General features: G+C 38.2%; 1 protein-coding gene and 1 pseudogene across 1 annotated transcript in view; one reads left to right on the top strand and one right to left on the bottom strand.

Moving 5' to 3' along the window:
- CLIC4 (chloride intracellular channel 4) overlaps window positions 1-25,687 on the bottom strand; it is a 65,612-nt gene extending 39,925 nt beyond the window's left edge. Inside the window, exon 1 of the mRNA XM_063105457.1 lies at window positions 25,412-25,687. Within this exon, the coding sequence (XP_062961527.1) occupies window positions 25,412-25,483 (72 nt within the window). The 5' untranslated portion in view covers window positions 25,484-25,687. The remainder of the gene's footprint in view (window positions 1-25,411) is intronic.
- LOC134385327 (U6 spliceosomal RNA) lies at window positions 2,290-2,390 on the top strand (annotated as a pseudogene).
- Window positions 25,688-26,263: the final 576 nt, after the last annotated feature.

Below are 26,263 nucleotides of genomic sequence, written 5' to 3'. Positions count from 1 at the left end.
TAGGAAAAAAAAAAGCATTTAACACAATGTTTAACAGCAAGGACTGAAAGCAGAGTGCCTGGTTTGATAGACTGGTTCTTCTACTTAACCTGTGTGATATTAGGCAAGTTGCTTAATCTCTCTGGCCTGTTTCCTTATAGGTAAAATGAGGAAGAATACCTACTTCAAAGTTATTATGAATATTAAGTGAGTTGATAGATGAAACCTCTTAAAATATTGTCCTGCGTGTGGTAAGTATTCAATAAAAAAGTATGTGCCAAGCAGAGAACATATTCCTGACTTCATGGAGCTTCTGTTGTGGGGAGGAAGAAAGGAGGGTGAGGAATGCCAGGGAAAAGAGTAATAAAGATATCACTGAAGGGTTTTGATGGGTGGGGGGCATATGAGGGCAAAATCCAATCTCCATTTAAGACAATAAATACTCTACCATATGGAAAACAGGTTGGGACATGGAGCTGATGAAGAATGGAAGGTGGGAGACCTAGTGGTTGTCGCGAAACGTGATTTAGATTAAGTAGAAGTAATGTAGATGGAAAGAAATGTGTGGATTAAATTGAATTGGGATGATACAATCCTAAAGACTTGTGGATGGTTTGGATATGGGAAGTGAGGGAAAGAAAAAAATCAAATAACTCCTGGATGTTTGGTTTGAGCAACTGGGTTGAGGAAACTGTATTGAGATGGAGGTGAGAGTGGGGCCTATACTTTGCTGGAGGACAGAAAGGGAAATCCCTTTAACAGATGCCATAGATATGTAACATTGGCATTTATATCTTGCAAATACTTGTTAGGTGTGGAAGACTACAAACCAAAATTACATTGTTTACCTCAAGACAAACTTGGGGAGAGGTAGGAATACGGGTATTAACTTTCTTTATACACCTCTGTCTTATCTGCCTTTTTATAATGAACTTGTTTTGCTTTTCTTTTTTGTTGTTGTTGTTTATTTATCTAAGAAAATTGTAAAAGAAAATGCTCCAAATGTTTATACATAATAATCTCTGTCCCTAATCAGGGGCCAAATGTTAAACTGCTTAAATATAACAGAACTTCTCTTGAATAAAAAAATGCTGAATGTAAAGAAGTCACACAAAAACTACTAGCTAAGGGCTAGATGGTTAGCTCAATTGGTTAGAGTGTGGTGCTGATAACACCAACATCTGGGGTTCAATCCCTGTACTTGCCAGTCGACCAATCAACCAATCAATCAATCAATACTAGCCAAAATAGAATAGGGAATTAATGTCAGTTGAGAAAGATTCTATTGAGTACTCTACTTTTGTTGCTTATTTGAAGCATATACTGAAGATGGAAAAAAAGGGGGGGGGGCTTTAATCTGTACTAAAATCAAATCTGAAATATATTAGCCAGACTCATCTTTTGAAACAAAGTGTCAGATGTACGATAACCAGACTTTCAAGCATAGCGGAACCATAATGAAAAATAAGTTCTGCTTGTTTACATTCACTCATCAAAAGCCTAAGAGGAGCAGTCTATCATCTCTTCAGAACAAATTACAAACCATATAATTAAAAATATTGACTGTTTAGCAGCAACATCTCCTCTTTGTACAGAAGGTCCATATCCTTGAATTAAAAAAAAAAAAAAATGACCAAAGGTATATAGTCCTTTTTCCTGTCTGAATCAACCTGGATTGTATTCCCCATAAGTATCAACTAAAATGAATCGAAATGTTGCCAAAACTGTCTGGAAACAAGTTAAGAGCTACCATTTTATCGAGCAGTTTATCTCACCCTTGATAGGCACTATATAAAAGTGTTTTACATATATCATATCTCACAATAACCACAGGATGTTAAGTATTGTTTTTCTCATATTTCAGATGAAGAAACTGAGGGTCAGAGAAGCTAAGTTATTTGCCATAAGTCATACAACTGAGGAGTGGCAGAACTGAGGTTTATACTATAAACCACTATGATACAGTTTCTCACACCAAGGTTAAGGAGATGCTAGAATCTCACCTGCTTGGTCTTAATGCTACAACTTCCACCTCACTAATATGGACCCTGCTATTAAATAATACAGGTTACCTGAACTACAACCAATATAATGCAGGCCATGCATGTTATTTTAAACTTTCTGGTTGCCAAATTAAAAATGTACAGTGCTCAGCCGAGCCCATGGCGCACTTGGGAGAGTGCGGCGCTGGGAGCGTGGGAATGCTCCCGCTGCGGGTTCGGATCCTATATAGGACTGGCCGGTGCACTCACTGGCTGAGTGCCGGTCACGAAAAAGACAAAAAAAAAAAAAAAAAAAAAAAAGTACAGTGCTTACTTTGACAGCATATACTCAAATTGGAATGATACAGAAAAGATTAGCATGGCCCCTGTGAAAGGATGACACAAATTCATGGAGCATTCCACACACCACACCAAAAAAAAAAAAAAAAGACAGGAGTAATTAATCTCAATAATATTTTTATTTAACCCTATATATCTAAAATATTATCATTTCAAGATGCAATCAACATAAAAAGTTATTCTTTGTACTAAGTCTTCAAAATCTGGCATATAGGGCCGACCCCATGGCTCACTCGGGAGAGTGCTGCGCTGGGAGCGCAGTGGCGCTCCGGCCGCGGGTTCGGATCCTATATAGGGATGGCCGGTGCGCTCACTGGCGACCCCGAGCCAAGGGTTCCGATCCCCTTACTGGTCACAAAAAAAAAAAAAAAAAAAAAAATCTGGCATATATTTTATATTTAGAGTACATCTCAATTCAAACTAGACATATTTCAAGCACTCAAGAGCCACATACAGGTGACCTATCATATCGGACAGCGCACATTTAAGAAAAGCCTCTGGGCAACCAACACCTATGTCACCAACACCATATACTAAAGACCTTGTACCTGACTCATCAACTCAGTATTCAAGCTCTCAGAAATTATTTATTCTTATTTCAAACAAATCTTAACAAGTTTATCAGTTTTACTGAACCACAACAGATTACAATAAAAAATTAAAGGAAATGGGCCAACCCCATGGCGCACTAGGGAGAGTGTGGTGCTGGGAGCGCAGCAGCGCTCCCGCCGCGGGTTCAGATCCTATATAGGGATGGCCGGTGCACTCACTGGTGGCCGGTCACAAAAAAGACCAAAAAAAAAAAAAAAAAAAAATTAAAGGAAATGGGTTTGCATCAATAGAGCTAAGTTGGCAAAGGAAGAAATAGAAAACACACACCCCCAAACACACACACACAAGCACATGTACACCCAGACATGTATGTACACAAAGGAGATCTAGGTTAGAAAAGCATAATAGCTGAGGCCATTTAGCAGAAAGGCAAAAATAGTCACATACCTCAATAGCTCCAGAGGTCATTGCTGCATTACTGAATTTATATTCAGAATGCTGACATTAATTGGCAGTTAAATTCAGCATTTTAAGAAGTCAAGGAAGCATATTAACATATCTTAGAAATATATTTATTTAAAATTAATTTGAGAACTCTCCGTACTATTTTTATAATTTTTCTATAAATCTAAAACTATTTTAAAATTTTAAATTTATTTTTAAAAAATCAGTTTGAGGCTTTCAGTATGGCCAAGCAGCTCCTATAGAATCAACCCTTGTAAACTTCTAGACAAGAACAACCACCTGAAGTCACTGGAGAGTGAACAAAAGCAGGCAGATTTTGGAGGGGAGTTGACACTTGAAAGAAGGGACGTGCACTTGACAAGTTTCCCCAGTTTTTATCTTTTAGCCTTGCACTATGCAAGGCAGCTAAAACTCAATGAAAAATTCACAGTCCTGCTGTCTTGAAAACCAAAGGACAGTCCAGAGCAACCATCACCACTGGGAAATAAGGTAAGAAGACCATAAAAAATGAGATCCAGCAAGGGGGAGCCCTAAAATCTGCATAAAACTCTATCCAAATCTTTAGCTAACACCTCAAACACACTGGACAGAGCAGACTCCAACTAGGCCAGCTAAAAGAACTGAATGGAAGTATGAGCTGCCACCTACCACAAGGGGGACAGTTTTGGAGTTTGAGTTCAGCTGAGTTAACTTCCTGCTTTAAAACAGAAAAGAAACAAAATCAAGACTCTTCAGAGGAGCATACCAAAATCCAAAGTTTCTAAAACTTGTCATGTGTAATATCCAGAATACAACCCAAAATTACTCCCATAGGAAAAAACAGGAAAACATGACCCATTCTCAATATAAAAAAATTAATCAAGGAGACCCAGGATGACCTAGATTCTACAGTATGCAGACAGTTTTCAAAGCAGTTTCTGCAACTATGTTCAAGGACATAAAGGAAATATGCACATAATAAAGGAGAATAGGAAATAGTGAAAGAAACCACAAAAGAATGAAATATAAAGTCTAGAACTAAAAATACAACATCTGAAATTTTTCTTAAAATCACTAGATTGGCTTAACAGTAGAATAAAGAGAGAAAAAGGTCTGTGAAAATGAAGACAGATCCAAGAAATTATTCAATCTGAAGAATAGAAAAAAATACAGCCTCAAAGACCTGTGGGAAAATACAAAAAGATCTGTATCTTAAATCAGAGAAACAGGAGAGGATGAGGCAAAAAAAATTTTCAAGCGATATGGCCAAAATCTTCCGAAATAAAGACAAATTTACAGACTCAGAAAATTTCATGAACATCAAGCAGGATTAATATAAAGAAAGCCACATCTAGGTATATCATAATTAAAATGCTAAAAGCCAAAAAAAAAAAAAAAAGAAAAAGAAAATCTTTAAAAGCAGGTAGAAAAAAATAGCACACTGCATACAACTGAATAATGATTTGAATGACAGTTGAATTCTCTTCAGAAATAATGGAGGCCAGAAAAGACAGAACAACATTTTTAAAGTGCTGAAAGAAAAAAACAAGAATAATAAAAATCAACCCCAAATTCTATATCCAACAAAAATATCTTCAAACAATGGAAGTGAACAAAGAAATACTGTCAATATTTCCACCTTTGGTTTGCAAATTTCTGTAAACCATATAGACACTGTAGGAGAGCTTTCTTTTTGTCTTTTTCCTTTGCTTTTGCATGACCACATGTTCTCTGTACCAGTCACTTGGGTGAGAAGTGCGCTTATCTCTTAATTGTTTTAGAGTTTTGCACTTATTGATTTAGCATTCCTTTTTGGGTCTCAAGATTTACGGAACAATAAATTTAATTTAATTTAATGCTGCATGCTATTTTTGAATCCCTCAGTTTTTCAAAGTAGGGTAAAATACTTAGAAACTCATCAAACCTGAAATTACACTGAGTGGCACTAAACATTAGTCTGTCCCAGTGAAATAGGTTAAATAAATTATGACACCAGTGGGGGGAAATAAATAAATAAATAAATGAAATAAAAGTGAAGTCAAGATGTTTTCAAGTAAAACTATTTAGAAATTTAATGTTTGGCATTTAAATGAGTTAATTTCAGCAATACAGAACACTAAATTGTGTGTATTTTATTAAGCTGTGGTGATATTATTTGAAAAAGAAACATGCTCCCTTTTATAATGAGTTATTCTCACTTTTGGTCACATCCAAAAAAGTACATCTCAAACTTTCACTGTCTAACAGTCATTTTTCTAACATCCTCTAACCAAAGATAAACTCACTAACTGCCAAGGTTTTCCCTTGTTTATCAATGGAGGACAAATATGTTAGGGGGATGGGTGAAATTCTTCTGCAAGTCAAAATTTAGTAGCCCACTTTCCCTAAGGGCAGTTTTAAAATATATATGCTGTAGTATAAACTAGATGCAGAGTGAATCATGGGAGTGAAAGAAAACGATGAAGTGTTCAAGAAATAGCCCTCTTCCCCCATCTGAGCTTATGGCAGCTACCTAAAGTTAGCAGGTGAATGCTATTTATGTTTACCAGCAAGTTCCCAGAACAAGCAATTTTAACTAGACATCCCACTAAGAGTTTGGTAGTAGAGTCAAAAATCCAATTTCTCCCTTTGTAAAAAACCTAAATTCTCTAGAAAGTAAGTTTTTTCTTTTTAAGAGATTACACTTTAGATAAACAAAAGGAAAATAAAAACTTTGGAGGGTAAATGAGATATGTGAGGGACTTTAAAAACAGAATTATATGATATGGATATGCAAAGAAAATTGGCTGTAAGGATATATATATATATATATATATATATATATATATATATATATATATATATATACACACCACAACATTGTTTGATAGCTAAATTTTGGACCTCTAAATGACTAAGAACAGTGTGATAATGATGACAATGAAAAACCACAGTCATGAAAATGTTAGAGAATATTTTAATATAAAATATTAGCATTCGACAAACATAAATAAATAAATCTTTCTCAGGTATTTTATTTTAGGTTATATATTTTTAAAATTTTCATTAAAATATATTACAAAGGGCCAGCCTGTGGCTCTCTTGGGAGAGTTTGGTGCTGATAACACCAAGGCCGCGGGTTCAGATCCTATATAGGGATGGCCAGTTGGCTCACTTCGGAGAGCGTGGTGCTGACAACACCAAGTCAAGGGTTAAGACCCCCTTACCAGTCATCTTTACAAAAAAAAAAAATATATATATATATATATATATATATATCAAAATGTTTCTTTAAAAATTACTATACATACTCAACACTGTATTTCATCTGCTGAAAAGTTAATATTCAGAATCCTTATCTATCTTCCTGGCTGGCCTAAAACTTAGAATATCTAAATAGCACAGGATAGCATGTTTAGTATTGAAATTTTTTATTTACCATTTCAATGCTCAGGTGCCTTAAATATGATAATGGCAAATTCTAACATAGAATAGTACTGTGTCTGCTTTATTTTAGACACAACAAAGTCCTTCCCTTAACTTTATCTTTCAGGTAGTTCATTTGAAAAATATATTCTTTCCGATCAAAGAATTCACTCAAAATATTTTTCATTTTTCTGGCAAATTGCCTCCATATCACTAAGACGTTTCATTGGCTTCATTTATATTTATTTTCTAATAGGTTGCTTCTAATTACAAAAATTTAATTCTCTGGATCTGATTTTTGAATCTCAGGTCTCAACTTTCTATCTGGACCTAAACACCCAAGACTAAGTCTACCTTGGTATTTAAAATAAATCTGGACATCTGGACTAGACTGGTCATCACCTCTAAGAAACACACCCAACGTTACAGATGATAACAGATCAGTTATAATACACACAGGACTTGCACCTGGCCTTCCAGTTACATAATTTGAAGATTCTAGTCCTCTAAACCAATCTGTTATTAAGTTTGAAGCAATGCTATATAGTAAGCAGCTAGTCATAAAACCCAAATTACATGTCTCAAGTTAAATACTATTTTTATCTCTGATATTTTACTATAAGGTAATATAGAACACAACACCAGAAACAGATTTAATACTCTCTTACCTTTTTCTATCCCCACCCTATGTACAACAATTTTCCCCAAAACACTAATAGATGTTTACTGAATTAATGAATTATCTCCTATATATCAAAGTTTGTGGTAGGTGGGAGATAAAAAAGATGAAAAAAAAACAGTCCCTGATCTCCTGGAATTTACATTCTAGCCTGGAAAAAGGACATGATGAAAGATGATGGAAATGAGTGGCAGAATGTGAAAATGCACTAACTGTTCTAGACAGACAGCAGGAAGGATTAGCTCTGACATGGGAGCAACAAGGTCAGAGAAGGATTCAGAAGATATTTGAACTGAGCCTTAGAGGACATTTGGCTTCATAACCTGACCCCCTAAAGCCCTTGAAATATGTTAAGCTAAACTTCTTACATAATTAGTTGTCTTCCAAAATATTTCTAATAAGATATGCCATAAACACGTAATTCTTCTCTTTAGAAGCACAACACACTGATAAGTGTCTGAGTATTTGGGCATAAGCGCAAAGGGCTCTAAGAAGGTGTACAAAAGCTGAAAACTGTATTGTGAGTAAGAATGCTTTTGGGGGCTTTTTTTTTTTTTTAAAGATGACCAGTAAGGGGATCTTAACCCTTTGACTTGGTGTTGTCAGCACCATGCTCTCCTGAGTGAGCTAACCTCCCTATACAGGGATCTGAACCCGTGGCCTTGGAGTTATCAATACCACATTCTCTGCTTTTGGGGGCTTTTAAAAGTCCTTATTTGAGAACATGTGCTTTGGACAGAAACAGACTTAGTCCATCACTCTGTTCTACAACAATCCCTATAACCAGCCAATCAGAAGAAACCCTATTACTACTTAACCGCACAGAGATCTGACTTAATGGTTAAAAACTGAGTAAACCAAAAAAACACCAAGTAAAACAGATGTTTCTTGTATGAGTCTAGCCTCACAGTAAAAATATGTGACAAAGACTCAAGGATAAAACCAACTCAAAAAAAAAAAAAAAAAAAAAATCAGTGACAGAAAAATGACACAGTCAAGAAATTTATAGAAACTAATATACTTACAACCTCCCCTCAAAGAGAGGCATAAGTAACTATGCTTCATACACAAAGCAAAAATTTTTCATTTGTGTGCTTGTTTTAAAGAAAGATTCCTTGCAAATGGTTTTTTTTTTTTTTTTCTCTTAAGGGGCAAAGGTAGGCAGACCATAAGACTAACCAATTTGGTAACCTTTTAAGTGAGCCAAAAGTAGAGGAGTGGGGGGAACAGCTCCAAAAGCACTGGCTGATCTCATTAGCTCTGCTTAAGAAACTTTATAGATGTGACTTCACTCCTGGATTACACGTCTATATTTAGTTTATACCTAATATGGATAAAGTCCCGAACTAACAGCCATTTCCTCGCTCCACAAAAAGAAACTTCCTTGCTTTTTTTCTATCAACAATGCTAAGTGCAGACTCCTCTGAAGGGAGAGGTTTAAAAAAAAGAAAGAAAGAGAACCCAGAGAAAAATATTAACAAATTAGTATATTTGTAATTTTTGTTAAACTTGGACCACTCTGACACTTCTAAATTGGAAAACTCTAAAATCAAAATATGCGACATTCAAGTCAGGTTCCTTAACAAGTTTATAAATAAACCTTTTAAAGTACCTTATAAAATACTAATTAACCCAGCCCCCAAAATACAAAGAGGTGAGGTAATGGAAATTTTATAGTTTCCTTTCAAATTTTACCAAGAGAACTGAAAGCAACCAAACTCATCTAATGAACCAACTAGGCTTGTGGGTTGTTAGTACGTTTTAGAAATACCCTTAAACATTCTCAAAATTTTTTATTTTTATTTTTTTGGGTTGACTGAAAACAGTCCATAATGAAAACAAAACTGTTAGGTAAAAATTCAACTTCCAAATAAAGAGAGAAAAAGGATATAAATAAATAAAAAAGCTCTTAGTGGTTAAGATTCAGGCTCTGGAATCACAAAGACCTTGATACAAATCCCAGCACTGCTACTTACTGGCTCTGGGACCATACACAAGCAATGACCTCTCTAAGCTTCATATGTAAAATAGTATTGATAGTATATACTTCGCAGTTTATATGAGAATTAAATTAGCTAACATATGTAAAAGGCTGGCACACTGTGTCTGGCCCATATAAGCACCCAATTCTATCTATTATCTCATGACTATTACTCTAGCTTTAACAGAGGAACAAAAACCTACTGTTCATTTTTTATGAATCAATTTACTCTGTCCTGTATAGGAATAAATTAAGTAGTTTCAAGAAGTTTATAAATTACTATAAAATGAAGGACTTGAACATTACTTTACAATCCTTACATCATCTATCAATTACAGCCATACTAACATTTTAAAGCTTTATCATCATCCATTGTAGTATAAAATGAAAAATTTTAGAAACAACAATAATCCTAGGGTCTAGAAATAAGTTAAGAATTAGGAGATTTCAACTCCACCATTACCTATTAAAAATTATTAAGAATAAAACCTATAAATTTACACCATGTCAATATCTTCTGCTACAAAGAACCTAATCTCTTTCTACGATAAAGATTCTAAAATATCTAAACATGTCTATATTTCCCCTAAAGAAAGCATTAGATAAATGCCAATTAATATATGACCAGTGCAACTTTATAAGTGAATACTATAAAAATCAAGAAATAGTGAAATTCAGTAACACAGGAAGCCAAAATCTATAATTCAGAAATATTTCTACAGAACCACTAGATTCTATGTCATAGATTATTCCTCTTTACTTCTTTTGGGTGGGAGGGAGGGAGGGAGGGAGGGAGGGAGGGAGGAAGGGAGGAAGGTAGGAGAAAAGGAAAAAAAATTCTTCCTAATAAAGGACTCTCAGCTTTAGCAACATGTCCAGAAAGAGCTGCTGAGGCAGATGGACTCGGATGGCAGAGTCCAATCTGACTGTCCTTTAATTACCTAGTAAGTGTCAACAGGATCATGGTTCACTGAAGTTAGTTCAGGAATAAGATCAAGCCTTACCTTGGACTTTCTTGTGTACTAACCCTGCTTTTTGATAAAGAATAGAAAGCTCCCCACCTATCTGCAGAGGCAATCTGGCAGATGCTTCTCTTAATAACAACATCTTAGAGGTTGAAACCACATATATTGAACATATAAACTAGCCATGGGACAACACAAGCTTAACTCTGCATTCCCAAGGGCAGAATAATAATAAGCAATCAAGGCTTACTATGTGTCAGACTCTAAGTGCTTTTCTTTTACTAACTCTTTTACCCCAGTGGAGACACTGAGGCAGCTAATGAAAGGTAGAACCAAGATTCAAACACAGGCTACCTGGCTCCAGAGTCCACACTCTTAACGACTACACTGTAACAACAGCATTAACACTAAAGATCCAGTCTTCTATATGACAACCCAATTGCCCATTTGAAATATTAATTCTAATAATATTCAACTCCAAAACAGACTACTTCAGTGCCTACAAAGAGAATACAAATGATACTACATGTCAACAACTATACCCTGACTCTAACTTTGGGATCTCAGAGCTCAAATATTACAAAGGATAGAATGTTTATGTGCACTACTGAAGCAACACTATAATCTAACATAGAGGTCCCTGCTGAGTCATGGGGACAATAACTGCCACCACAACTCTTAATCCCCAAGGTTGCCAAGACACATGCTCAGTAGTGGACTCTCCCTTCAATCTTTTTTACTTTGCAAGGAAAAAAAGTACATCTGTTTATTTCAACCTTAAAAAAAGAGTCATTTTGAGGCACTAAACCTAAATAGCAAATATGAACTGAGCCCAGTGATTTGCATCACCCTTTCAGCCTATTTCTCTGGCTTCTTGTATGAATATTTCCGTGAATTTAATATGCATTTGCTTTTTCCCCCAATTATGTAATCTTTTATTTCTTCTTTTCCCACCAGTCTCCTCTGAAATCAAGCCTGTGCAAGGAGGGGGAAAGCTTTCATATATTCCTTCAGCATTTTATTCAATAACAACCAAATGAGTTAATTGAGTAGTGTGAGTAACATGTAATGCCGTTAACATAGTGCCCGGCACAAAGAAAACACTCCATAAATGTTTAAATCAGTTCTATTAAGTACGACATGCTCTTCAATATATTTCTTCTGTCTCTTGCATTTGGGAAATGCAACAGAAAAATACATCAGTGGGGATAAGCATCTACTCTAAATATTCACAAACCAGATCTTCCTAGGAATGAAAAAGTCTCCCCAACAATGAGTTACAATGACTCCCATGGAAAATATTTTCCCATCTAAGATAATGGTGTATAGTTTTATAGTGTTCCTTCCTACATTATAGCTTGTATCTGGGCTTCTGGAGTTTGAAGGCTCATTTTCTTTGTTTCCCAGGACCTAGAGCACTGCCTGGTACTTAGTAAGCACCCAGTAAAGGCTTGTTTAATGAATGAATGCTTAAACTGGCACTAATTTGACCCTCCCTGTATGAGTATTTACAAAAAACACTACACTGAGAGAAGGCACAAATACAAAGTAGATATAAAGGAATTTAAGGCTTTATTGGCAAGTCCTAAATTTGCTTGCTATATTATTTTTAATAAAAGACAAAGGCATAGACTTTGACAAGAATCTAGAGGCCCTAGCATCATAGCCTTCTTAGCACCACATTTAAAGGGATATCTGCCAGTAATAAAGGAAGAAAGCAAGGATATAAATTCTGTGAAATGCCAAGAGACACCAGAAGCATAGGGAAAAAATTTTAACAGGTCAAGTGAAATATTAAAGGGCATGGGCCGGCCCGTGGCTCACTTGGGAGAGTGCGGTGCTGATAACACCAAGGCCCCGGGTTCGGATCCCACATACGGATGGCCGGTTCGCTCACTGGCTGAGCGTGGTGCTGACAACACCAAGTCAAGGGTTAAGATCCCCTTGCCGGTCATCTTTAAAAAAAAAAAAAAAAAGAAAGAAATATTAAAGGGCAGATATCATTCAGGCTTGAACTTCATTTATTTATGGGGAAGACTGCTCTTAGCTTCAGCATTAGAGAAAAGATTCACACTAGGTTTATCTTGTGGAGAATCTATCTTGTAAAGCCTAATTGGGCATGTGCTCAGAATAAAATTCTTAACACCCTGCTTTTGACTTTGAAGATATTATAACTAAAAAGCAATGTAATTGTAAGCAGTACTGGGCTATACTTAAAAAGGTAGAATCAAATAAGACTCTATTACTATGAACTGGGATCTTTTTCAAACTAAGTACTGTCACAACAGAAAAAATGAGTGAAAGCCTTCTCAGAAATACTGTTAACAACTGATAAGGTAAAAATTTGCCCTCCAAATCTATACTAAATCATCAATGTTTTAGTGATATAGCCAAATTTGGTGGAATGCTGTGTCTGACAGCAATTTCAGCTACTTTATGCTTTATTTTCTGTCACCAAATACTGCTGTGGAACAGATGTTCTTTTTCCAAAGGATAACATATTTTAAAGAATATTTTTAGCCAACTATGATCAGTAGCAGTAGAGTTAGGTCTATCAATTTACTTATGTGCATTTACTCATTCAATACAAAAGATTTACTGAGTGCCTATTACGAGGCAGGCAATCTACTAAATACTGTGGTTGAGGCAAATATGAGTAAGACAGGGATCCTACCCTCATGGAGCTTACTTTATTGTAGCAAAGATAAGATGTATATGCAAAGCCATCAAAGTAGATAACAGAAGAGTTACGTAAAAAGAGGTATAAAATACAAATCCTGAAGGATAATAAAGGAAGAAACATTTAAATTGAGACTTATAGAATAATGTAGGGTTTGAACAAATGGGAATGGAATAGGAAAGGTTGCTTCAGGCAAACAGGATAGCCCACAGGGAAATGGAACCAAAGAAGAGTTTGATTTGGCTGGAGTGTAAAACACAGGAAGCAGGAGATAAATTTGTTCAATTAATTTGAGCTAGACTATGAAGACCATAGACTTGAATTCCAGACTATGAACTCAAACTTGATTCTTTATTCAGTAGAGAGCAACAAAATGGTTTTTGCATTTGGGGGTGTTTTAGTCTGTTTCTGTTGCTTATAACAAAATACTTGGAACTGGGTAATTTATAAAGAAGATGAAATTTATTGCTTAGTTTCAGAGGCTGAGAAGTCCAAAATTCAGGGAACACATTTAGTGAAGGCCTTGGTGGTGGCAACAGTGATGACAGGGTATCACATTTCAAAATGTTGGAGCAAAGAGAGAAAGAGACCTTCACGTGCTCTCCTTTTAAAGCCTTCAGAACCACGCCCTGACCACCATTATTAATCCATTCACTGTGGCATGGTCCTACAATCAAATCACCTCTTCAAGGCCCCACCTTTCAATCACCATAACAGGATTTACCACCCTCAACAGTTATAGTGGGAATTAAGCTTCTAATACATAAACTTTGGGGGATACCATTCAATCAATCCACAGGAGGGGGTAAGGAATAGAAAAACCTTAGTTGGTCCTTGAAAAAACATAGTTGGATGCTTTGAGGGTATACAAAGATGAGAAACAATATCTTTCCCTAACAGAGTTTACTGACCTAAAAAAAAAGGTGGGGGGGGGGGTTGCATGAGGTTCAAATGAGGGAGACAAACACACCACATACCCACAAGGGGACCTTGTGCTGGTGGAAAAGGCGGCATTTGGCAGATTCCTTGAAGGACATCCATTAAACCATGTTTCCCTTTAATCTTACTCCTCTTTCCCTAATAGATTATCATTCAACCCAGCTCTTACGGCTCACATCTTTTTTTAAAAAGCTCTTCTTTGACATGTATCCCCTTCTAGTTATCAACCTGTCTCTTCTACATAGCCAAGTTTCTTGATAGGGTTGGCTTTACAGATTGATGCCACTTCCTTACTTCCTATTCACTCTTCTGCTCACTCTATTCTGGCTTCCCCACCACCACCACTCCACCAAAGCTGTTACTACTAAGGTTACCAATGACTTCCAGGCTGATAAATCCAACAGACATTCAACTTGATACAACTGGTCAACCCCCACCTTCTTAAATACCTCCCCTTACCACTACTGTTGTATTGCAACTCCTCTTTGTTCTCCTTTTCTAGCTTTTCTTCCGTTATCCAACCCCCAAGTGTTGAGAGTTCCTCAGAACTTGGTCCTAGGCATTTTCCTGACTCTTCCACTCATCCACAGAATGATCTCATGCATTGTAAATACCACATAAATATCATACTATACATATGTCAGCAAGTCCCAAATTTCTCTATCCTGCCTAAACTTCTTTCTGAGCATATATGTATTTCCACCTTTCTATCAGACATCTCCACTTGACATCTCAGCCATCTCAAACTCAACAAGCCAAAAACTGAACATTGTCTGCTCCTCCTCCATTTCCATAAAAGGCACTTTTTTTGCCTGCACAAGGTGTAGGGGCAGTGGGGAGGGCGGCTGGCCTATACAGGGATCCAAACCCTTGACCTTGGTGTTAAAACACTGCACTCTAACCAACTGAGCTAACCAACCAGCCCATAATAGGTACCTCTTGACCAGTGAAACCCAATTAGAGTCTAATTAGAAACTCTAATTAGAAACCCAAGTCATTTCTCACACACCTCCTTCTTCAACATCCTCCTACCAACTCCACTTCCAAAACCTACCTCAAATCACTTCTCTTTTCCTGATCACCTCCCTAATCCAAGCCACCATCATCTTTCTCCTTTGCAATGGCTTCCAAATAGTTTTCCTTATTTCTACTTCCCTTCAATCCATTTTTCAAAAAGCGGCCAGGCTATCGATCTTAAAATGCAACTCTAACCTTGATACTCCCTCACTTAAACCTTTTTAGAACTGCCATTTTTACTAAGGATAAAATTCACATGCCACACAAGGACCTCTGTGATCTGGCCCCCATCTATTCCTCACTCTACTCCTCACTTTTGTTCTCTATATTCCAATCACACTCAATTTCTAGAATATTTCCACCCTTTACATATGCTGATTCTTCCAACTTAGAATGCTCTTCCCCTCATTCTTCTACATGTCTTACATGTCATCTTCTCCAAATAGCCCTCACTGAGTTTAATTGGGTTTCCTGTCATTCTTTCTTAAGATGCCCTGTTCTTTTCCTTAATGTAATTATATACTGTCCTTTCTTATGCATTTCTTTAACAAAGGCCTCTTCCACTAGACAGTAGGTTCACTCCATGGAATGTTAACGCATTCAAATTTAACACATCAAAAACTAAACTTCTGATTTTCTCCCCATCAGAACTAGCCCTTCCTACAGCCTTCCCCACCTCAGTTAATGGCAACTCCATTATTCCCCACCTCAGTTAATGGCAACTCCAAAAATCTCAGAATCATCTTTCACTCCTTCTTTCTCTCACATTCCATATTCAGTCCATCAGGAAATTCTGTTATCTCCATCTTAGAAATATTCCCAGAATCAGGTTACTTCTCACCTTAGCCCAAGCCACCATCACCTCATGCTTCAGTATCTGAAAAAGCCTCCTCTAATTAGTCTCTCGTTTTCTGTGCCTCTCTATTTGCCATTCTGTGCAGGGCTACCAGAATGTTCTGCTAATTCAAAAATAGCACCCCCTAACATTCTCTATACTCTTTACCCTACTTCAGTTTTCTTTACAGCATCTAATCACTAGTAGACCTATGTTTACTGTTTGCCTTCCACAACATAACTGCCATAATGGTGGAGACTTTGTTCACTGATGTATTCAGGAACCTAGAACAATGTCTCCATATTCGTTAAATGAATGAATGAAAAAAGAACAGATATTATTCTGGCAGAAAGAAATTGGCAGGAGGGGAGAGGATGGAGAAGCCAAAGGTATTCCAACTGAAGAGAACATCAGCAAAAATCTTCCATGAAGGCAGAGAAGTACAGGGCCTGTTCAAGACCAATCTAACTATAATATGAGGTATAATTTGCAGCTACAGTGAGGGATAAGAGTGGAAATACAAGCTGGATCATGAATGCCAGATCAAGGAGTTTGTATCTAATTTAATAAACAACTAGGGAAAGCAGGATCCATTTAGGATTTGAGACAAGAAGTATAAGTTTTACTTTAGACAGATCAAAATTACAGAATATAACACATAACTAATTATTGAGGGAAAAGATAAGTTTCTTTAAACAACCGATAAACCATTTAATCAATTCAGTAAACTACCTTCATCTGTTAGAATATAACATAAATGAGTCATTAATGACTCACCTGTGAGTCAATTACCTCATTTAGGTTGCCACGTAAATTATTTCTTAAGCTCTTAATTCAACCGGATTTCAAAAAGCACATGAGACAAAAAGCTACTGTATTATATAGGAAAAAGATGGTGCTAATAACCTGACTACCATCCTCAACCATGGCTCATTTACTCACTATCTGACTTATCCATTAGATTATAAGACTATCTATTAGACTGTGAGCTCCTTGAAGACAAGGGGCCTGCTCTTATTCCTTTATCTCACCAGCACTTAGTATATGGAAAGTATTCAAGTGATGTTTGCTTCTATTATGATCCCTGTACAGGAGAGTCCCCCGTTAACTGCAGTTTCACTTTCCATGGCTTTAGTTAGTGGTTAACCGTGGTCTGGAAATATTAAATGGGAAATTCCAGAAATAAACAATTCATAAGTTTTAAATTATGAGCCATTCTGAGTAGCGTAATGAAATCTCGCACCACCCTGCTGTGTCACATCTAGGAGGTAAATCATCCCAGTGTCCAGTGTATCCACACTGCGTCCGCAACCTGCCCTTAGCTGTCTAGGTTATCAAATGGATTGTCCTGGCATCACAGTGCTTGTGTTCAGATAACCCTTATTTTACTTCATAATGGCCCCAAAGCACAAGAGTAGTGATGCTGGCAATTTATATACGCCAAAGAGAAGCCATAAACTGGTTCCTTTAACTGAAAAGGTAAACGTTTATCCTAGGTATGTATGTACAGGAAAAAAACATAGTAAATGAGAATATAGGGTTCAGTACTATCTGAGGTTTCAGGAAGCCACTGGGGATCTGGGAACGTACTCTCCAGGGATAAGGGGGGGACTATGTACTGTGCTCAACTGTACCTAGGCAAAGATTATCTTATATACTCCAACTATAAAATGGGCATATCTTACCTATTACATAGATATTGAAGGAAGAAATTAATACTGAAAAATAACTTGGGTTTTTAGAACAGATTTCTCCCAAAGAGCACAAAGGAAGGACCCACCTTCAAATCATTTAATAAATATCTATTCTTGAGCAATTCTAGGTGTTGGCAGACTTCACAACATAAAACCTTGCTTTCTTCCAGGAAAGATCAAACAAGGTAAATGCTCTTTGAGTGGTGCTAGGAAAATAAATATGAACACCATCTTTTATAAAACCCAAATAAAGTAAATTTTCTTTAAACCAACTCACTTAACTCAATACACGTTACATATCAGATTGGGCTTCTTTTTTTACTAAGCCAATTATTCTGCTGTCATGATGAACACTGAAATATTATACATAAATTTTCATCAATAATTCATGCAAGTTCATGAAAAAGACTAGGACATATATCAAAATAGCAATGACAACCATTTGTAGAAAGAGGGTTTAAGTAATTTTTATTTTATTTGTGCTTTTCTGGGTTTTCGAAGCAGTCTATAGTAAACACGTGTAACTTTTATAATTGGGAAAAAACACATTTTTAAAAGAGCATGATACATATAAGTGAATATACTAGAAAGCAGATAAGAAATGACATTACTTTTCAAACTTAGGACCAATATTTAAACTAAAACAGACTAAAGTTAAGTACTGCTTACACTAAGTCATTTTAAAAACTATATTTGCAATCCAGGGCCCTACTTACAATTTTAAAAATGTAAATAAAGTGTGTTACTGATGGCTGGCAACAATTTCTACATGATTTACATGATTTCTACAAGAATCAACAAGCCCTAAATATTTTTTAAACCAAAATTTTGGATTCCTATGTTAACTAAAATATTCTGTAACCTGAAACATCAAGTAATATAAAACTGCACACTCTTCATAAATTTACATCTTTGAAAAAATTTCAATTCAGTCACAGGTATGTTATGTTCAAGGCCAAAATTTAATTTCTTAACTCTAACCACTTTTTTCCCCCAATTAGTCTGTATAGTCTGGTCTTATGGCTACCACTCTTACAGTTTTTCTAAGCAGCACAATCACCTAATTTGGTTCATTTTTAGTTTTTAAAGAACGTTCACTCTAGTAATTTAACACCTGGTCTCTACTTCTGAAATAAACTGTTTGTTAGCAAAGGAAAACATGCAAAGAACTCACAAATCCTTAAAAGTTCTTAATTACCTCACCTTTCATCTAACTGTTTGGTTTTGTATTCTCTAATGTTTACTCAGATTCTCTTTTTTTCCTTCTCCCACACAAGTAAATAGCTATGCTGCACAGTGGTAAAATTCAATACTTAAGTTGTTACAGGTGATTGACATTTTTACAACTCTATTATAATTAAAACTAAATCTTTTTCATAAGAATTATTTCACATGTGAATCTGGAAGTAATAATTTTATTACAAAAAAAGGAAGAAAACCTGTTACACTCCTAGCTTAGAGTTAACACTCTACTTCAGCTTCAAGAAAAGCAAGGGGGGAAAAAAAAAACACCTATGAAAGGAAGCTTAAAAGTACAAAATATATGCATGATGAACTCTGAGGTCAATACCTCACCCTGGTTCTAATATTGCTACCTGTTCAAAAAATTAATGCTAAAACTTAAGATACTTCAAGTCTATCTTTGACACAATTTTCAAATATAGTCTTAATTTATCTACATTAAGTTGTCACCTTCATAAATTTAAATAAATAAGGGGGGGGACCCAGAAACCAAATAAGGCTAATTGATATTCTTTATATCAATACTTGGTACTCACCACTGATGAATAAAAGCCAAGTCTCAAAAAAGACAACAGCATTAAAAGTTCCAAGAAAATTCACTAACTGATACCCTGAATTAAATTTAGATTTCTGTTAAGACATACTTGGATGATTTGTAATCATGACCTAAATGTTATTTTCCTTCAGAAACTCCCTTTCCGTTCTCTTTATGAGCCTCTAAAATGGGCAAACTCATCCTAGCATATTCCCCTACTTGATAGAAATCTTAATTCACATCTTAATCATACTTCCCAACCTGCCTAACACATTTCCCTTTTATGGATTAATTCCCTATTCGAGAGACACCAGAACACTAACTCCAGCGCATTAGTGAAACAGGAAGTGGGAAAGTCTTGCTCACCATCCTTTTACTAGCTTCTAGTTAACTGCTGTAAGCATCTTTCCAAACCAACTGTGACTCTTAGTGACAGCCAGGTCCTCCAGATTCCCTCTTTCCTATCATTACTCATGCTGTATTAGGTTTCTCCTGTGTTCAGTCTCCTTGACTCAAAAGCCTCCTGTCTCTTTCCTCATTGTGGCCCCTTTCTCTCAGAATTTTACATTTAACCAAAATTATCATCTTCGCCAAAAGTAGCATTTTTAAGTCTTCAGGAACAGCTCAGGCAAAAAGTAACAAGAACAGAGTTTCTATTAACTTCATGTTTTATATTCATTTCTATTTCCTGAATTTTCTCCTCTGGAAACCTCAAATGAACACCAAACTAATTAGATACAAGATAACGTCTTGATGTTAAGTTAAAACAAAGTTCTCAGCATCACTTCCTATAGAAATTTTATTTCATTTATTCTAAAAAAAAATAATAATAAGGGGGTAGAGGTTGAAGCCTGTCCTGGAACCAAAATATAAAGAACTCCCACATTAGACTGGCAAACAGTTGAGATTCTGCCCATCTGTATGATCCATTTGCACCTTTCCAAATGCCACTGGGAAGTTTATGAATGGACAGAAATCTGAAAAATGGGGAAGTATAGGGAGAACAAATAAGGTTAGGAAAATTTATGTATTAACAAAAACCTAAGCTAGATTTTATAAGTCTCATCCTCAACTTCTAAATAACTTGTCTCCCTGGCACTATAGATTTAAATCATTCCTCTTCTTTCAAAGGTATCAATCTATCAAGTGTTCCCTTCATAAGGAGTCTACAAATGATGTCAAAATGAATATTCCCATTCTTGGCTATTCTCAATCCACCTATTCACATCATCAAGGTCAAGTTCAAGCCTACTTCTATCTTTCCCCATATCTCCTAGGCCAATTTAATGTGAACCACACTTGACTCCTTAAGCATGTACCATCTTGTATTGTTGTTTTCTCTCTAATAAAATTTATACACCTAAATATATGAAATGTTTAATAATTTCTTACATCTTCCACAGTACCAAATTGAGTATTAGACATTTAGTTCATGCCAGTAAATAAGTCACAGTTAATCAGAACTGGAAGTGACCTTAGTGATCATCTAGCCCAGCCCTTTCTTTTGTACTTTGCTTATATGACTTATTCTTGACACTCAGAATTCCACCATTTACTTCCTTCAGAATGATGGTTCTTAACCATTAGGTTAGGAATCCTTAGAAAAATGACTCATATAGAATTTTTTATGTAATTTCAAGAATATACAGAATACCCTGAATCCTACTAATGAAGCCTACATTTAAGAATAATATACTACTATCAACAACGAAACAGGTTTTTACTAAGTGTCAAGCATTCTTCCTAATGCTTTACATATGGTAGTTCAGACTCCCTTGCAGTTAGATGAAGCCATGCGACTAAGTTCTGTACAGTAGAACGTGACAGAAAGTAACAGGGCTGGAGCACTTAAGATGTACCTCCTCCATATTCTCCATCTCCCAGTGGCTGCAACCAGCTTTGACAACTCAAAAAAGGATAATTCTCTCAGGACTAGTGGGAAAATAAGCTGGAAAGACCCTTGGTCCCAAAATGACTCTGAGGAGAAAAGCCACCCCAACACCTAGAACACCCTCCTGGAGTGTTAGGTGAGAAAGAAATAAACTTCAATCTTGTTGGAACCATTGTTTGAGGGGGATTACTTATTACAGCAGTTTAGACTACCCAGTTTAGTGGTTTACCAGTTAATCACAGATTACCAGTTAATTCCCTAAACAACCCTATAAAATTATCATTATTACTATTATTCTGATATTAGAAGTCAGGAAACTGAAGCACTGAGAGCTTAAGAAACTTGCCTAACACATGATTAGAAGCCAAATTCAAGCCAAGCAGGCTGGCACCAAGGTCCATGCACATTAGAAACCCCTGCCGAATATCTCAAAGAAACAGTTATCCTTATGTTTTATACCACTCTGCACCAGATTAACTTTTTACAACCACTACCCCAATCCCAGCAGTTTAGTGCCTACTGTCAACCAAGATCACCCCAATTCATAATGGTACACTGACAAGTTTAAATTCCAGCCCATAAAACTAAACTCTGCAAAGAAATTACTTCCTAAACTGAGATCAGAAATACCTTCACATCACACCAAAGCCACAAGTTGGGGGTCAGGGAGGAATGGGGGATTAAGGAGGAAGGAAGGCAGCAGTGTCAATATGAGCTGGGCTTTTGTAAGCAAAATAAAAATCTAAAAATCCAGTCTCTTCTCAACTTCTCTCACTTTTGTGGTTCAAGAGTTAACATTTACTTTTACCCAAACAAATCTTGATTCCCCAAATTCTGGATATAGCCAAGAAGAAACATTGGTGGAAAATATGGTAGATACACGAAAGACTGGAAGTACTAAACAACAGAGAAAAAAAAGAGGTGAGTAGATAAAATCACATGGGATTTTGGAGACTGGAGGCTAGAGAAAATAGGACAAAGGATCAAAGTTTGAGGCTTTGAGCATCAGGATCTAAGCGGTTTCCAATTCCAAAGTACACTGACAACAAAATGCTCTGAAAGAAGAAGCAATCTCATTTCAAACATTTGGTACCTTAAGTTCCAGACACCCTCAACAATACACAGACCCTACCCTCAACGAACTTATTGTTTATCTAGCAAGGAAGGCCTGCATATAAATATGTACATACAAAAGGACACACAACTAGTATTTATTCACTTACTGTGTACTAGACACTGCTCTAAGATTATTGCATACTACATATATTAATTTATTCCCATAAGGTTGATCTATTAATATCCCAACTGTGCAGATGTGGTACAGAGAGATCTAAGTGATATGTCTTGGGACATAAAATTAGTAAGTGGACAATTTAGATTAGAAACAAAGGTAGCAGTCAGATTATAAAGGACTTTATGCTCTTGCTAAAGGGTCTGAACTTAACCCTATTGGTTAGTGGTTCCCAACTGGAAACATCCAAAGTTACTTCAAAAAGTTCATGGAAAGATTTGTAGTATTTTTTAATTCTATTTTTCAACGAACTTTTTGAAGTATGCTCATATACACCTACCAGGCCCCACAGGGGTAAAGTCTCTTTTACTACTAGAAGGGTGATCTATCTTCTAGATGTTGGGGTTCAAAAAAAACAAACAAAAATGGGGAACTGCTGTTATATAAGTGATGGGGAGTTACTGGGCTCATGGGCAGACAACTCCAAAAACAATGCTCACAAGGAAGGAAATGTGGTGTGAGTCCAGTCACACTACTTGAGCAAGGCCTAGACTATTTTAAATTTAAAAAAGCTCAGTCCTAGACAGGTAGGCTCAATACCACATTACACTCCTCTCCATCTCCTCTAGCACCACAATCAAATTTTTCTTTTTTTTTTGCAGCTGGTCAGTATGGGGATGAGAACCCATGACCTTGGTGTTATAGGCTATGCTCTAACCAACTGAGCTAACTGGCCAGCCAAATTTCTAATTTCTATACATACTATGTGCTTCAAGTGTAAATAAGTTTTTAATTAACACTGTTTAACACACCACTCTGGACAAGCCCAGCCTCTGCCCCCTCACTGCTTTCAAAATAACTAGATTTACAAGGGTATTTTCCCCCATTTGCATTTCCTACACATAGGTTTCGAGAAAAAAAAAAAAAAACAACTTAAGAACACCCTTTACCACATTTACCTGTTCTTTTTTTTTCCTTTCAAACAACCTGGTTTATATCTGTGCTAAGTTTTGCCTATATTGAATCACAGGGCAGCAGAAAACATTTCACCTCTCATTTCACATATAAGGCTCTCATTTCAAAATAAGGTTTGGAGTGGGAAAACAAATTGCCTAGGGTATCCCAGTCAATGAGTACAGAACTGTGACCTGAACCCAGGTTCCCTGCCACCAAGCCCAGTGAGAAAGGCTTACAAGTAGTGGTAAGCAGGATGACTTCAGGTGCTTCACCACAGAAATACAGACAACTGGGAAAGGGATATGCAAGTGACTCAAATTTGGGAAAGAGTACACCACACTCCTCTCCTTCTAACTGAAGGCTAAAATTAATAGTGAGCAGAGAATTAAGCATTGATCTCTTCCTTCCAAATTCTTATACTTCTTTTTCTTGTTTTATTGTACTGGCTAGGTTCTGTAATACAATGCTGAACAGAAGCCACCACTAATAGTATCCTTATCTGATTCTAAGTTTAATACTGTTTCTAAAGTTTCACCATTTAAGTATCTTTTTTTTTTTTTTTTTTTAAGATTAGTGGATACACTTTTCTTGAGTTTTTGGAAATTCCTTCCTTTTCCTACCTCAGTAAAAAATTTGTTCTGATCTCTGACACTTTTTCCCTTTTCCATGCTGCCTTCCACTCCTCCCCTCTCTTCTCTTTTCCTCCTATTTTAGGTTCCTTCTTACATTCTTTGCACCTCACAATAACTGTCTGCCACCCAAAGTAACTGAAATTGATATTCTGGAGGTTCTATACCTGTCTGCTGTTTCAGTTCCCTGGGCCAAAACGTTTCCAAAACTGACAACTGAAAGAAAATCCTAAGACATACACCGTTTCGATCATTTGCAGATCATTTCTTCACCCCATCTTTCAAACACACCCTTAGATAACTTCCTTTCTTGAAAATAAAAACTCAGGAAAAAAGAACAAAATAGTTCTAGATTCCTGTTAACTTTCCAGGATACTGCTTAGCTCTGAATGAGCCTGCCTTTTTAAGTTAAGTGGCTGAGAGAATCTCAAAGTTTTTTTAAAGTTTTGAACGAGGCAGCTGGATCCAGATGTTTATAACTTCTACTCTCTCCTTTGCTAAAGTGAAAAATATTAAAGAAAAAAGGAAAGGGATAAAGACAGTATTTGTAAGCAAATAAGGTAATTCTAAGATATAAAAGCTTTGGAGAAAGAAAGTTCAACCCTTTGAAGCCCGAGCGAGTTATGAATTGTCTCCCTCATCAATTTCTTTCAAAACAAAAGGGCACAACTCCGAGGGGAGCAGCCAAAATGTTGCATCATACAAAACACTCCGCGCTTGAGAAACAAGAAAACCAAATGGGGGTAAAAAAAAAAAAAACCTAAAAAACAGGACAACTCGAATTGGGAGTCTCGGACTTTTCCGAAGGTCCAGGAGCGTCTGCTAGCTTTTGTGAATTTTTTTTTAAGATTGCATCGAAAATTAGAGTTTCGATTTCATACCAGCGGGGAGTTTAATGTTCTTTCAAAAGGCGTCCAAAGAAGTTCGGTTTATCACCTGACGGCTCGAGGCTCCGGGTCCCTCCCCGGCTGGTGGACTCGGAGGGCTGAGGGGTGGGGTCAGGGCCCGGGAGCCCGGGGGCCCGGGTGGGGGTGGGTGACAGGACCCACGCCCGCCCTGGGGCTCGGAGGCGGGGTCGGCTCGTCCCACCCCTCGGGCTCTTCCTGACCCACCGGGACGCGGGACGCTGGCCTGGCGTCCGCAGGCGCCCGCGCGGCCGGAGACGGTGACCGCCGCCCGGTTCTGGGGCTTTCTGTGGGCCCCGGCCCCACCCGGCCCCTCGACGGGCGCTCGGAGGCGGGAAGGGGCGGGTGACCCGAGACAATGGGGCCGGGGGAGCGGGAGTCCCCAGCGCTCCCCCAAGTCCCGGGTGCGGACGCCAAGCGGGGGCGCTTCGGGGCGCCCGGGGAAAGCCGCTCCCCGCGGCCGGGGGGACGCCGGGGCTCGGCCGGGCAGACGGCGGGCGAGCGCTCACCTTGACGAAGAGCTCGATGAGGGGCTCTTTGTCCTCCTCCTTCAGTCCGTTCAGCGGCATCGACAACGCCATGGCCGGCTAGGCTGGGCTCCGCGGACGGCGGCGGCGGCGGCGGCTGCTTCTGCTCCGGGGTTGCTGTGGCTGCTGGCTCCCGCCGCGCTGCGCTCGCTGGACAGTCCCGGCGTCGAGCTGGCCGCGGCCTCGGCTCCACAGTACCGCCCCAAGCCCCGCGCGCGACTCTGAAGCGGCTGCAGCCTGAGCCGCTTGAAGCCGTGGGGCGTGGCGCCGGGGGCGTGGCCTCAGGCTGGGGGCGTGGCCAAGGCCCGGCCGCTTGGGACTCTCCAGGGGAAAACGGACGACCGGAGCTCGGGGGCGTGGCCTCGGGCGGGGGAGGCGGAGGAACCGTTCTGGCGCCGGCGGAGGGACCACTTAGGCGCCCCGAGACTGCCAAGGGGCGCAGCCTGGACTCGGGGGCGTGGCCTCTGTGGGAGGTGGGCGGGACTCCGAGCCACGCCTCCGGAGGGGGCAGGAGGGAAATTCCCCCGGGGGACGGAGCCTGACACCGCCTCCCTCCGCAGCGCCGGCGCGTCCTCCGCAGCTGCTGCTGGTGCTGTGCCAGGTGACCTCATGCCTCGGCCGGCCTAGGGAGGCGAGGAGGCGCCTCCAGTCCTCTCCCCCGCCGCAGCCCCCGGGAGTCATCGCCCTTTTCCGCAGGGGCCGTCTCCCCAACTCCCTCTGTTAGGCGGAGCTGCCTTTTCCAGGACAACTTTTCGGGAAGTTTTCATCACCTTAGAAACACACCTTTTTCTTCTTCCTCTGACTTCGTTTTTCCTTTGACTCTCCGGTCAATTC

This window comes from Cynocephalus volans, chromosome 8 (genome assembly GCF_027409185.1).
Source record: "Cynocephalus volans isolate mCynVol1 chromosome 8, mCynVol1.pri, whole genome shotgun sequence".
Lineage (NCBI taxonomy): Eukaryota > Metazoa > Chordata > Mammalia > Dermoptera > Cynocephalidae > Cynocephalus > Cynocephalus volans.
The sequence above is the reverse complement of the archived record's forward strand: the minus strand, read 5'-3'. Positions and strand labels throughout refer to the sequence as shown.